Here is a 13,271-nt window from a genome sequence, read left to right as displayed (position 1 = left end):
GGTTGGTACGAATAGCTAATCATGTTTCTCCATCTATTAATTGTATTACGAAATTACTCTTCTTTTATTAAAGTGAAACACCCAACATCCCCACTATCCCCCTTGCATGAGACTGATTGATTGAGCATACCAGTTACGTGACACGCCTGTCCTATATAAGATTTTCTCAACTAATCATAAATACCTAAAACAAAAGTTATAAGTCTTCATCCTTTTTTTGTCTACATGTCACTTTATGATCTGATGAAATATTTGAGTAACTAGTTCTTCTAGAGTCTACATGTCACTTTATGATCTGATGAAATATTTGAGTAACTAGTTCTTCTAGAGTAAAATTGTCAACATAATGTTGGAGATGGTGTTATTCCGATTACTGTTCACATTAGGAGTCTACTAATTTAGCCTTCAAGTACTTGCTAAATCCTTCATAACCCGACCCGAATACTTGCTTCGGCCCGAGAGACAGTCAATTAAGACGGTGGACAAATCCGAATCCGACCCAAAAGCGAAAGTCTTCGTAGCTTCTTTATCCCCCTCGCCTTTACTCTTTAACAATCATCGCCGACTCTTCATTCTTCGCTCTCCTCCAATTTCCATAAGGTAAACACCGCACCTCGACTTTGATCCTTACGTAATTCCAATTTCACGATCAAATCCACAAACGCTTTAATCTGTACTCGATCAATTTAATTCTCGGTTTTCTTGAGGTTAGGGTTTTGTATCAGTCGCTTTCTATGTAACCCAATTTTTTGCTATATAGATTCTTTTTTGTCAATTCTTGAGCCTAGGATATGTCAATTGTTTGATTGATGAATTGATGAAGATGAGGTTTCTAATTTTAATTTTTTTGCTGCTTAATATGATAAAATTTTAATTGGTGGTCAGTTTAATAATTAGGTATTTTGAAATCGGTGGGTGAAGGAAGAAGAAGAAGAAGAAGAAGATGTGGGCAGCTTCGTGCCTTGCGTCGTGTTGTGCCGGCTGTGCCTGCAATTTGTGCCAGTCGGCGGTTTCTAGTATTAGCCGCCGCTCTGCGAGGATTGCATACTGTTTCCTCTTTGCGTTTTCTCTCATTGCTTCATGGATTCTCCGCGACGTCGCGCCGCCTCTACTGGAAAAGATACCTTGTAAGCAACTCGGAAGATATTGTGTTTATAAGAAGTTTATGTGTGCGGACGTGAAAATTGATGTGGTGGTGTTGGTTATTATTGATGCAGGGATTAATCATTTTCATCAGATACCTGACAGGGAGTGGTTTGAAACCGAGGCTGTGCTTCGTGTTAGCTTGGGAAACTTTCTGTTCTTCACCATCCTGTCAGTTGTGATGATCGGTGTGAAGAGTCAAAAGGATCCCCGTGATAGTATCCACCATGGTGGATGGATGATGAAAGTTACTTGCTGGTTTCTTTTGGTGATCTTCTCATTGTTTTTCATACCAAATGGGATTATTAGTTTCTATGGTAATCACCTTTTTTAATCTTCTTCTTTCAAACATAATGAATTGCATTGTTTAAGGGGTCAATGCACACTGGGATTTGTACAATTTCCCTCCCCCTCTCTTATCAGATGAGCTCTTATATGTTGAACAGACGACAAGTGTCTTTACAATGCACCTAATTCTTGAATTTACATGCAATTTGTTGTTTGAACATTGATTATTTGAATTGTTTGGCTAATATTGACAATTATGTCACTTTTGCAGAGACAATTGCAAAGTTTGGCTCAGGATTCTTTCTTCTCGTACAAGTTGTGCTTCTGTTGGATTTTGTCCATGGATGGAATGACAAATGGGTTGGATATGATGAGCAGTTCTGGTTAGCTTATTTATTTCCATAAGTATCGTGTATATACACTTTCAGATTTGTACTTTCATCTACTGATTTTAATTCTATCTTTATCATTTATATAGGTATGTTGCTCTTTTTGTTGTTTCTCTAGTTTGTTATCTGGCGACGTTCGTTTTCTCTGGACTTCTTTTCCATTTGTTCACGCCATCTGGACATGACTGCGGGCTGAACACCTTCTTTATTGTCATGACTCTGATATTCGTCTTCGTGTTTCTTATAGTGGCACTGCATCCTACTGTAAGTTTCTGAATCATGTTATATTGTAGTCAATGATAAGGAGTTATAAAGAAAGGAAAAGTAATTTTGCTATACAGGCATACAACGATCCGCTAGGGAAAATAAATAAAAATAGATAGAGAATATAAGTTGCAGCAAGGTTGATAGATATGGTCATTATTCAACAAATTGTTTCTTCTATCACTGTGTCTGTAACCTTCTATATTGTTTTAGTAAATCATAATCACTAATATAGATTCCTAATTTCTAGCCCACTTAAATTAAGAGAAGCCCTTTTTATGTTTTATAAGGATAAACCATTGTTAATAGACACACAGAAACAATAAATTTAGTCCCTAGAATGAGTAGAAAGAAAGCTAACATAGATGGAGTGATCAGGAGGAGACTTTGTTTTGGCACACAGAAACAATAAATTTAGTCCCTAGAATGAGTAGAAAGAAAGCTAACATAGATGGAGTGATCAGGAGGAGACTTTGTTTTGGTTTGTTAGAATATTCACATTTTAAGTTTTAATTAGTTAAAATCCAAATGATATAATTTATTTGCATTCCTTTTTGAAGACAGTGGGTCATGCTCTTTAGATCACATAAAACTAACTGCTGGCCAAAAAAAAAAAAAACAAAGACAATATGAATGGACCAGTTTTACATTGAGTTGGTTTAATCATTTATTTTATCTCAGGATATGAGTCCATCATAAATCCAAAACACTACTTGTAACTTGTAAGAGTATTATGTTGCTTAGCTTTCTGGTTGCATAGAAAATTATTTTTCCGGTAAACAGGTCACACAGATTTTCATATCATGATAAATCAGTGCATTCCTGGCTATTGTATGTAGAGATGTGCAAATTCATTGTTAATGTAATGACCTTCAGGATTTCTTAGTCATTATTTTATGTTATGCAGGTAAGTGGCAGCATTTTACCCGCGTCAGTTATATCTGTGTACTGTACATACCTCTGCTACAGTGCACTTGCTAGTGAGCCGAGGGACTATGAGTGCAATGGTCTTCACAAGCATTCTAAAGCTGTTTCCACTGGGACTCTTACCTTAGGTCTGCTTACCACTGTTCTATCTGTGGTTTATTCTGCTGTGCGTGCTGGATCTTCCACTACTCTTCTGTCCCCGCCTAGTTCACCTCGTGCAGGTAATTCTTTGACAGAACCTTCAAAACTCTTGGCTTTTATGAAGTTGCTCTACTTTTAGGAGAAAAGTGTGCATCAAAACTGATTTACAACTGAGGTTTTAATTTTTTGAACAAGTGTCCTCGATGTTTGTTTACTAACAGTGAAAGGCTATATCAAGTTTTTTATGTGCAAAGAATTAATTAATTTTTTTGTTGAAAACCAATTGCTTGGTGAAGGTGCTGGAAAACCACTGCTCCCATTGGATAAGCCAGAAGAACATGAAGAAAATGAGAAATCCAAGTCTGTGTCGTATTCATATGCCTTCTTCCACATCATCTTCTCACTTGCAAGTATGTACTCGGCAATGCTTCTGACAGGGTGGTCAACCTCAGTTGGGGAGAGTGGGAAGTTGATTGACGTGGGGTGGCCGTCCGTCTGGGTGAGGGTCATGACTAGTTGGGCAACTGCAGGTCTCTACATCTGGTCCCTTTTGGCTCCTATTCTGTTCCCTGAGAGGGAATTTTAAAATCCTGCCACTACCAACTTAGAGATAAGAAAAAAAACTTTGCTCACGATCAATGCCCGATCGAGCATGCTTATTGTTTGTAATGTGTATGCCTCTGCGATCCTAAAAAAAGATAACTTTGTGCTCTGTAAATAAAATGATTTGTGTCGACTTTTGGAACAACCAAATTTGCCCATTTGATATATTCTGCTTGAAGTTGCTGGGTTTACTGAGAAATAAAGTTAAACCTGATCTTGGATGGAGTCGCAATTTGTTGATTTGTTTGCTATATGGAAGTAGGGTTTTTCTTGGATGGAATAAAGAATTCTCTTTCGGGTGTTTGAAACTCATGCTAAGCAAAAGACATTACAAACCAGGAAAAAAAAATTGATTTAAATGCTTAGCATGGACAAGTCTATTCAATCCAGACGAACTCTTCCTTTCCGTTGTATTGATCGATTTAGGCAAGTTACACTCGTTGGCATTGGTAGGAGAAACACTCCCCTATAATCTTCTGATCTTATATTTAGCTCTAACCATGCACAGAATAAACCAACATCGAAATTGAAACTCCATGGGGAAGCTTAAGATGTAGTAAAGCATAATGACCAAGTGGGGTTCTTGAGAAGGAGATTGCATGGAGTTTATCTAGCAATCTTCATATCCATTTGGTTGCTAACAAGTAAGGAATAAAGTGAAGAGAAAAAGGTTAAAAACAAAGAATAATGTTCTCCCCAAGCATTCAAAAGTTCCTTGCTTGTTAATGGTTAACCGCTTGTGTACAGAAAAATGGTGCTTAAATTGTTCACCAAGAATTCTTCAAAGCACATTATATAAAGCTGGTTTTGGGGAGTAGCTATATTACCACCACCACATCATCTTGATTTCCTAATCGTGTCATTTGCCCTTTTGTGTATACACCAGAAAACCTTCCTACTTGGAACTAGTTCATTTTCTCCTTTCCTATTTTCGTTTTCCTCTGTCAATCCATTTCTAAACACCACAATGGCTGAAGCACTTGTGTCCTTCCTTGTAGAGCAGTTGGGTTCCTTCACCTTCCAACATGTGGAACAACATGTGAAACTTGTTGTGAATGTCGAAAAGGAAGTAGCAACTCTTACCCTCAACCTCGAAGCTATTCAAGCTGTGCTCGCGGATGCAGAGAGGAGGCAAGTCAAGGAGAACAGCGTGAGACGCTGGCTCAGCAATCTGAAAGAAGTGTCCTACGAGATAGACGATGTGGTGGATGAGTGGAGCACTGAAATCCTGAAACAACAAATCGAGAACCAAGGTGACAGTGCTATTGTACCTAAGAAGAAGGTATGTTTCTCTATTCCCTTCCGTTGTCTTTGTACTGGCCAAGTCGCTCAGATAATTTCTCGTCATGACATTGCTGGGAGGGTAAAAGAGTTGAATGGGAGGTTAGCTTTGATTCATGAACAGCGAAAACAATATAAATTTCGTCAAAATGAAATTGAATTTGAGCAACCTGAACGAATTAAAAGTGTTTCAGGTGTCGATGAATCTGAGACATTTGGCAGAGACGATGAAAGGAATAAACTAGTAAGCCAGTTAGTGAGTGAGCATAGTGAAGAAAGGAAGAAGCCTCTTGTCATATCTATTGTAGGTATGGGGGGGATAGGCAAAACAACTCTTGCCAAACTAGCCTATAATGATGTAGATGTAAAGAATTGTTTTCATACAAGAATATGGGTTTGTGTCTCAGAACCCTTTGTACAAATTGCGGTTGCCAAAGCCATCCTTGAGGGTCTTAATGTAAGTTATGTCCCAAATTCAAATGAGTTAGAAACTTTTTTTCGACATATAGAGTCAGAAATTGAGGGCAAGAAGTTCCTCCTTGTCCTAGATGATGTCTGGGACTCGAACCATACAAAGTGGGATCCATTCCTGACCACATTACAGTGTGGTGCCTCAGGGAGTAGGATTTTGATTACCACGCGAATAGCTCAGGTTGCTAGTGCAATGGGAACAACTAGTGACCACACAATCGATATAAAGGAGTTAGGTGAAAAAACTTGTCGGTCATTGTTCTATCACATTGCATTTTTTGATGGTGAGAGAAAAGAGTCTAAAAAGTTTGAAGATATTGGTAATCAAATTGTACGGAGGTGCAAAGGCTTGCCTCTTGCTGCTAAGACTTTGGGTAGTCTAATGCGGTGTAAGAAGACACTGCAACAATGGGTAGATGTTTTGAATAGTAAGATATGGGAAATAGAAGTGGTTGAAAATGAAGTTTTCCAACCATTATTACTAAGTTACTATGATTTGAAACCATTGTCCAAACGTTGCATTTTGTATTGTGCTACATTTCCTAAAGATCATGTGATTGTTAAGGATAAGTTGATTGAATTGTGGATGTCACAAAATTATCTTGAAGTCAAAGGGGGAAATAAAGAAAAGACAACAGTAGGTCAATGGTGTTTTGAGAACTTAGTAACGCGGTCATTCTTTCAAGATTTTGAGGAAGATTTTGAGGGGAACATTAAAAGTTGTAAAATGCACGACATCGTGCATGACTTTGTGCAATATTTAACCAAGGATGAATGCTTTAGTATGGCGGTCAAGGGTGCTAATGAGAGAATGGAGTTACCGGGTGATGAGGTCCGTCATTTGTCTTTAATGTTTGCACACGAGGGTACATTTCCTGTTTCTTCTCTCAACTGTAAGAGTTTGCGCACTCTCACAGCTTTTGAATCGAAACTTACTAGCATTGGCGTAGAGTTGATTTCGCAATCAAAAAGTCTTAGGACTTTGAAGTTGAGTGAAAACTCGATTTTAGAAGTTCCAAAGGAGATTGGTGGATTGATACATTTGAGATATCTGGACTTGTCTCAAAACCATGAACTGAAGGAATTGCCCGACAGTTTAGGTGATTTATACAATCTGCAAACGTTGCGGCTTGTCGACTGCAGTGAACTTGTCAAATTTCCCGATGAAGAGGCAATGAGAAAGCTAACCAAGTTAAAGCATCTTTATGTCGATCGGTGCTGTCGTCTAAAATCAAAAGGGATAGGGAGGTTAACCGGTCTGCAAAAGCTAGATGTGTTTCATCTAAATGGTTATACGGGTGAGGACAAAGAAGGGACGTTGAAGTTGCAAGATTTGAAAAACTTGAAGCAACTTGAAGGGAGTCTTTACATTGCACAGTTGGAGTCTGTGGAAGATGCGAGTGAGGGTGTAAAGGCATGTTTGAGTGAGAAACATCTCCTTCATCTGGATCTAGATTTCTTATGTCGCAATGGATGTGGAAAGTACAGGAGAGAAGAAGGGAGGGGCCAAAATGATAGAGAAGTACTGAATGGGCTGCAACCACATGGAGATTTGGAATCATTGAGCATCTGGAACTGCCAGCTGGCTACTTCTCTGTGTCCTGATTGGATCTTGTCTTTACATAATCTGACAAGGCTTGTGCTTGGGTTATTTGGTAATTGTGAGCTGCTTTCGGGTCCATTTGGGAGATTGCCGTCGCTTGAATCACTTGAATTTGGGGGGATGTGGAAAGTGAAAAAGGTGGGAGTGGAGTTATTGGGAATTGAAGAAAGAGAATTACAATCATCCTCCTCCTCCTCGTCTTCTCTTATTTTATTCCCCAAATTGAAAAGCCTCCGGTTCGTTAGGATGGATGAGTGGGAAGAATGGGAAGGAGTCCCTCCCCAGAATAATATTACCATAATGCCCTCCCTATCTTGCTTGGAAATTAATTGCTGCGACAAACTTGGTACGTTGCCCGACTTCCTGCGCAAGACACCACTACTACAGGGTGTGATCGTCTTTGATTCTCCAATTCTGGGTGATAAAGTCCGGGACAAAACAAGTGAGGAGTGGGCCAAGATTTCTCACGTCCCAGACATCCGAGTGAGGAAATTCTGATTTCAGGCCAGACATCAAAGTGGTTGGTTGATGGCAAGCTGTGGCGATTTCAGGCGGCGAGTTGTTGAGTGGTCTTGTCTTCTAAAAGTAAGATTTCAATTCAATGTTTCCATTAACTTTATATATATATGAATCGTATCGTATGGTTTTTTCTCAAGGGATATCCAATAATATAATCATAATCACCTATTTTTTTATTTGACGAATTAGTCGTCAACCCAGTCTTCTGAATCGTGTTTTGAGTAGAATTTTCTGCATTTTTCGCAATTTCTGCATTTTGGAATAAAAAAGAATTCAAGTTGGTTTGGATTTCAAAGTTTCAGAATCTGCTTTGGACCGTATAATGAGCAATTGATTCAAATATCCTATAAACTTAATTCCATCAATATATGTTTGCATCACTAAAGCAGGGGGTTAAATAAGGGGATTGTTTGTTTACTTGCATATACTATTTGGTATCCAATTTCTGATTCATTGAAACTGGAAAACATGAAATTGTTCTGTTGGAGTGAGAGGGTAGTATTTTTGCTACTTGCTAGGCATCTATGGACTTACTAAAGACTTAATCATACATTAACTAGCAGCAATGGTCATCTGCAATTCTGTGATTCTTTTTTTTTTTTTATTCAATTTAACTTGCTTTGATATTTTGCATTGAGATTGAAAGCAAACCTCTTTGCAGGGATTATGAGGGTCAAGCCTCCAAGTTGTAATGGCTGGATTCCCTAAGACCGAATGCCCCCATCCTCAGGTACTCCTTAATGTAATGCCTCAAGGTTGTAATGACTTTCGATTTTTTACTTCAGCTGGTGTAATTTTTCATTTACAATTATGTCAAACAGTTGGGCCTCTTTTTCCAAATCTCTTGGAACAAGCAGAGATTTTGCCAAGATAATAGGCCTAGTGTACAGCTCATTGTTGTACAGCTCTTATTGTAACATGATGAGCTTAATGCAGAGGAGCTTCCTATGTACTTTTCAAATTACAAAATATGGAACTATATTTGTCTAGTTAGTTAGTTACTAAATGTTAGGGATGCATATCTGCTTATGGAACTATATTTGTTTGGAACTGACCATCTTCAATTAGCTGACAATGTATCTATTGTACAGGAAATTACTTTGGCTCCCACAGCAAGCTAAAAGCATTTACAATGGCATTGGAATTTCAAGCTGATGGTTGATATATCAAGTAGTTTACAATCAGGTCCTTACAATCAGTTCTTTCTGTGGTTTATTTCTCTGTCCTTGCCGGATCCTCTTCCTCTCTTCTATCCCCCAAGTTCACTTGGTAAGTCTTGACGAAACTTGTAGAACTTTTGACTTGTTTAATTGGAGATGAGAAATTTGCACGTCTACATGCTGCCAGGGAATATGTGCTTTGAAATTAAACTCACCTACAAGAACTTTGGTTTTCCATTTAATTCAAAACAGTTTTTCCTCAATGTTCTTTTGCTCAAGAAACTAATTACTACCAAGAAAATAGAGCTCATGAGAAGACTGTTGGAACCCTCGTCCATCAATTAAAAATGCAGAGTAATGCATGATTATGCTAACTGGGGCAACTGAAACACGCCTGCTAGCCATATTCTATCGTAAATATATATATATATATATATATATATATTTCATTGGGTGCATTACTCTTGATGACACAGCTTATCCGTTGGGACAAGTTAATGAATTAGATCTTTTTAAGTACTTTTCAAATTACAAAATATGGAACTTTATTTGTCTAGCTAATTAGTTACTTTCAGTTTATATATTCTAGGGATGCATATCTTCTATCATAAACATGTGGTTTTTTTTTTTTTTTTTTTTTTTTTAACATAGCTTCAGGCTGAGTCCTTGATCTTTCCCCAATATCTAGCAGGGTTGAAGATCTAAGGCTTCTTCTGATGCTGGAACCCAGCCCTCTATCCAGTGGAAATGTCTGTACTCTGTAGCTTTATTTCTTCAAGATTTGGGTAAGTAGAGGGCAGTGTGATTCTAAGAATAGGAAATTGAATGATATAGTTCCTTTTCCAACATCTAATTTTTTCATCCATTCACTTGAAATACTTGAAATTCAGAAAAGAGGTTCTATGAATGGTAAAATTTTGCAAGTATGTAGTGGTTAAGTTTCTCTTTTGTTTAAAGCTATTAACAAATTAAGTTGATTGCTTGAGATGAGATTGATAGTTAAATGCAAGAAAATGATAATATTTGGTTATGGAAATGCAGAAAGGAAGGCTTGCAAGCAAACTCTTATGTGGAGGGAATAGGGAGGTCAGGTCTTTTTAGTTCTGATGATTGGAGTCCACTGACGAGATGATCCCCAACCGTCAGTACTCTTTGTGCTGTATTGAATAAAATTTCCAGTCCCCCTTTGGGTAGTTTGGAACTGACTGTCTTCATTTAATACAGCTTATAGACTACAGAGGAATTCTTCACACTATCTCGTAGTGTACTGCTGAGATTTAATCTAAAAGCATTTACAATGGCATTGGGATTTTCAAGCTGACGACTGGATATATGCTTTGGTAAGCTGCACTGATCATAACTTTAGTTTTTTGGTTAGTAATTATGGCAAGAATTGGTTTGGAAGTACATTTTGCGAGTTAAATTTGAAATTGCAAGTGACTTATCTTCTGAAGATGTATTCAAGTCTATTTCTTCATTCATATTCCTCTATATAAACAACCGCTTATTATATTATATTAAGATTGTTGACTTTCGAATACTCTATGCATTGTTAGACAGTGAGGAAACAAAAAACAGATAGTTAGAGATAAGCATTTAAGATTTTGCAATTGCAAACATTGGTAATTTCAACTGTACATGCTTGATCAATAGCAAATATTAGTATATTCTTATCCATGTCAAACTGAAGTCATTTGCATTTTTCTATTACAATCCAATCAATTTCAAGGGATGTCATCATAAGATCATTCAACTGTAGTCCAGCTAGAGAAATTGAACCACCTGCAAAACAGCATTTTAAGTCCGAGGTTTATCTAACAATGAGAATGCACCATCAAGAAAACTCTGCACACATTGATGGATTGATGAGGTTCTTACTAGAGCAAGGCATTTTGCTTCACGTATCTCAGGTAGATTCTCATTATTGGACCTTTGTAATCTTTTGGAGGGGCTTGATTATTCGATTGCTTGCTAGTTTGCGCAATTATAACTTTGGCACATACATTATTATCTTAATGACTTGATCTTTTCGAGGTATAAAGAGAAGTTAATTAAGAGTGGATGTGTCCCTGAATTCCATTCCATGGAAACACTGGGGATGACCCTAAATGGCTTGTAAACATTGAAAGGTAAACTCCTGACATATGTAAAACTTGAAGATTAGCAGTTAGTTCAAAGCTCCATATATATTGCTTTTAACTTTCTGGGTCCGTTGAATGTACTAAGGTCGTTGCCTAGTAAAGCAGACAAGGCATATCTTCTAGTGTCTGGACTTAAATCAAATGTATTTCAGGAAGCTATGGGAGTTTGTGATCATGAGCCGTCACGCGAGGAAGTTCGACACCAGATTGTTTCGTTGGTTATATATTTGTACCTAGGTTGCGCTTTTGTCAGTTAAACTGGTTCAACTTGCCCTCATCATGTATACTTGTACGGCTATGTCACTCTCTTTTTCTCCTTTTGTAGGAAGGAAAATATTTAAGGCGACTAAATAGTGGTGAAATTGATACTTACATCATTCATCATCAGGATTGTGATGATATTGTTTGTGGCTAGTACCCAAGACTGTTCTGTTATGCCGTCTAGAAAGTAAGAACAAATGGTCTCATTATTGTGATGATCTTAAATCTGTCAGAGTCCATCCTAATAAATTCAGCTAGAACATTATTTCCATTTCTTTTGACAGTCGAACTACTTAATGGTTAAAGCTTCTTGGTTCCACTAATTGTTGTGTCGCTGATGTTCTATTGTTTTACATGGACAGTAAATTTTCTGCACCAGCACTTTCCACTGAACTGAGTGAATGTACAATGATCTTCAGAGACATTTGAAAGCTGTTCTTTCTGTGATTTATCTTGCTGTCCCTACCGGATCCTCCTCTGCTCTTCTATCCCCAAAGTTCACTTGGTGATGGTAAGTCTTGACCAAACGTGTAAAACTTTTATCTTGTTTAATAGGAGATGAAAAATTTGCAAGTCTACACTCTACAGGCTACCAAGAAAAAAAAATGCTTTGAAAATAAACTTACCTATAATATTTTTTGGTTTTCTTTCGAAAAACAATTTGTTCTCAATTTTCTTTTGCTCAAGAAACTTTTGAAAGGGAATATGTTAACATTGAACAACTATCCTGCTTTTCTATGCAAGACACCGAGTTGATCTTTGAAATCTGTCCTTTGTAGTGGTGCTGAAAACCTATACAGCAATTGCACAATACATGAGTAGAGGTGAAACTAAATTGGAAAGCAAAGCTACATCTTCGTTTGGGAATTCTTTTTATGCCTATCTCACTCTTGTATGGTGGTAAACCTCAAACTGCAGAAAACCAAAGTTGCTCAGCCAGACTCCTTTATGAGTAAACTGATCTCTTCTCTTGAGGCATCTGTTGTGTTCCTACAGAGGAAATTATGAACCCGGGTATCAGTCAATTAGACATAAAATTAGACAAAGTTGCTGGGTACGTCTCATCTCATAGTCTGTAGTTTGCTGTGGAATTAATCAAAGCAGAAGATTTCTGCGTTGGTTCAGCCTGTGAACCATTAATTATTTGCTTAGGTCATCAAATGCTTTGTAAATAGATGATTTTGTGATGTGGATGAAGAGCATCCTGATTGATTTGCTTGACCACCCACCGGTCCAGGCTGATTATTTCTGTTGTACATCTTATGAATAACTTAATAAAGTTTGAGGTATTTCATGAAAAAATGAAAAGGCTTTTTCTTTACTTATTGATCCAAGTTGTACTGGAAATGTTGCATCATATATACTTTATTTTCCTCTCTAATATTGTTGGGTTTGAATTTGCAACATCAAACTGGCAACTTTTGACTTTTGTTAAACTTAGATTAGCAGTTAGTTTAAAGTTCCATAATATATTGCTTTTAACTTTCTACTGAAGTTGCTTGGTTTACATATCTTCTGAATAACTTATAAAGTTTGAGGTATTTCAGGAAAAAATGAAAACAATGGTTTTTCACTTTTTCTTGACTTATTGATCCAAATTGTACTGGAAAAAAATGTTACATCCGGGATATTCTTCCAACCTTGTAGTCCTATGGAGATCTGGAATATGAGAGCGTCATCTGTCCGCCTTTCACCTTTGGTTATATTGGGTTCGGTGTTCAAAACAGCTTATGCAGGTGCAAATATAACCTTTTTCTTTGCTTCTAGCAACCTCCAATTTTAGATTTGCATGGAGTAAATCATGTTATCGACCCAGTCAGGGGTGGAGCTAGTATGGCTGCAGAGTACGCGCAGCTGCAGACCCTCACTCTTTAGTTTGTTTCATTACTTTACATGTCTATCATGTTTTAACAGTTGACTTCTTCAGTTTTGTTTTTTCTTTAATTCTACTTTTGCAACAAGGAGCTCTACTGCTCTGTTTTCTTTCTTGTTGGTTTTCTAATTATTTCTCGGTATCAAATTGATTTTGATACCTTTCTCTTCTCTCTCTGGTTTCTATTGGTGCTTCATCTGGTCTAAT

General features: G+C 37.4%; 2 protein-coding genes across 24 annotated transcripts; both read left to right on the top strand.

Annotated features, from left to right (window-relative positions):
- The first annotated feature begins 457 nt into the window (after positions 1–457).
- LOC112187715 (probable serine incorporator) lies at positions 458–3,933 on the top strand. Of its 2 annotated transcripts, none has more exons than XM_024326610.2 (7): positions 458–600; positions 898–1,127; positions 1,218–1,460; positions 1,703–1,814; positions 1,910–2,084; positions 2,992–3,232; positions 3,449–3,933. In XM_024326610.2, the coding sequence occupies exons 2-7, from the start codon at positions 944–946 to the stop codon at positions 3,736–3,738; spliced, it is 1,245 nt and encodes a 414-aa protein (XP_024182378.1). In that variant the 5' UTR covers positions 458–600; positions 898–943; the 3' UTR covers positions 3,739–3,933. The 2 variants fall into 2 exon arrangements, with proteins under 2 accessions (XP_024182378.1, XP_040370012.1); XM_040514078.1 differs by having other exon boundaries at positions 492–600; positions 886–1,127.
- Positions 3,934–4,503: 570 nt separating this feature from the next.
- Positions 4,504–12,500, top strand: LOC112184422 (putative disease resistance protein RGA3). Of its 22 annotated transcripts, none has more exons than XM_040514065.1 (12): positions 4,504–7,695; positions 8,291–8,359; positions 8,721–8,898; positions 9,481–9,574; positions 9,831–9,875; positions 10,014–10,129; positions 10,549–10,699; positions 10,832–10,918; positions 11,083–11,167; positions 11,256–11,378; positions 11,554–11,702; positions 11,971–12,500. In XM_040514065.1, the coding sequence occupies exon 1, from the start codon at positions 4,723–4,725 to the stop codon at positions 7,606–7,608; it is 2,886 nt and encodes a 961-aa protein (XP_040369999.1). In that variant the 5' UTR covers positions 4,504–4,722; the 3' UTR covers positions 7,609–7,695; positions 8,291–8,359; positions 8,721–8,898; positions 9,481–9,574; positions 9,831–9,875; positions 10,014–10,129; positions 10,549–10,699; positions 10,832–10,918; positions 11,083–11,167; positions 11,256–11,378; positions 11,554–11,702; positions 11,971–12,500. The 22 variants fall into 22 exon arrangements, with proteins under 22 accessions (XP_040369999.1, XP_040369993.1, XP_040369998.1 ...); XM_040514059.1 differs by having other exon boundaries at positions 10,519–10,699; XM_040514064.1 differs by having other exon boundaries at positions 9,831–9,930.
- The last annotated feature ends 771 nt before the right edge of the window (positions 12,501–13,271 follow it).

Source organism: Rosa chinensis, chromosome 2 (assembly GCF_002994745.2).
Source record: "Rosa chinensis cultivar Old Blush chromosome 2, RchiOBHm-V2, whole genome shotgun sequence".
Classification (NCBI taxonomy): domain Eukaryota; kingdom Viridiplantae; phylum Streptophyta; class Magnoliopsida; order Rosales; family Rosaceae; genus Rosa; species Rosa chinensis.
This window is presented reverse-complemented; position numbering and strand designations above follow the sequence as displayed.

Bases quoted from the DNA above. Each gene is read 5' to 3' on its own strand.
- LOC112184422 (XM_040514069.1), top strand. From the start codon at position 4,723: ATGGCTGAAGCACTTGTGTCCTTCCTTGTAGAGCAGTTGGGTTCCTTC.
- LOC112187715 (XM_024326610.2), top strand. From the start codon at position 944: ATGTGGGCAGCTTCGTGCCTTGCGTCGTGTTGTGCCGGCTGTGCCTGC. The intron at 1,128-1,217 runs GTAAGCAACTCG...TTATTGATGCAG, and splicing joins TCTACTGGAAAAGATACCTT to GGATTAATCATTTTCATCAG. The intron at 1,461-1,702 runs GTAATCACCTTT...TCACTTTTGCAG, and splicing joins TGGGATTATTAGTTTCTATG to AGACAATTGCAAAGTTTGGC.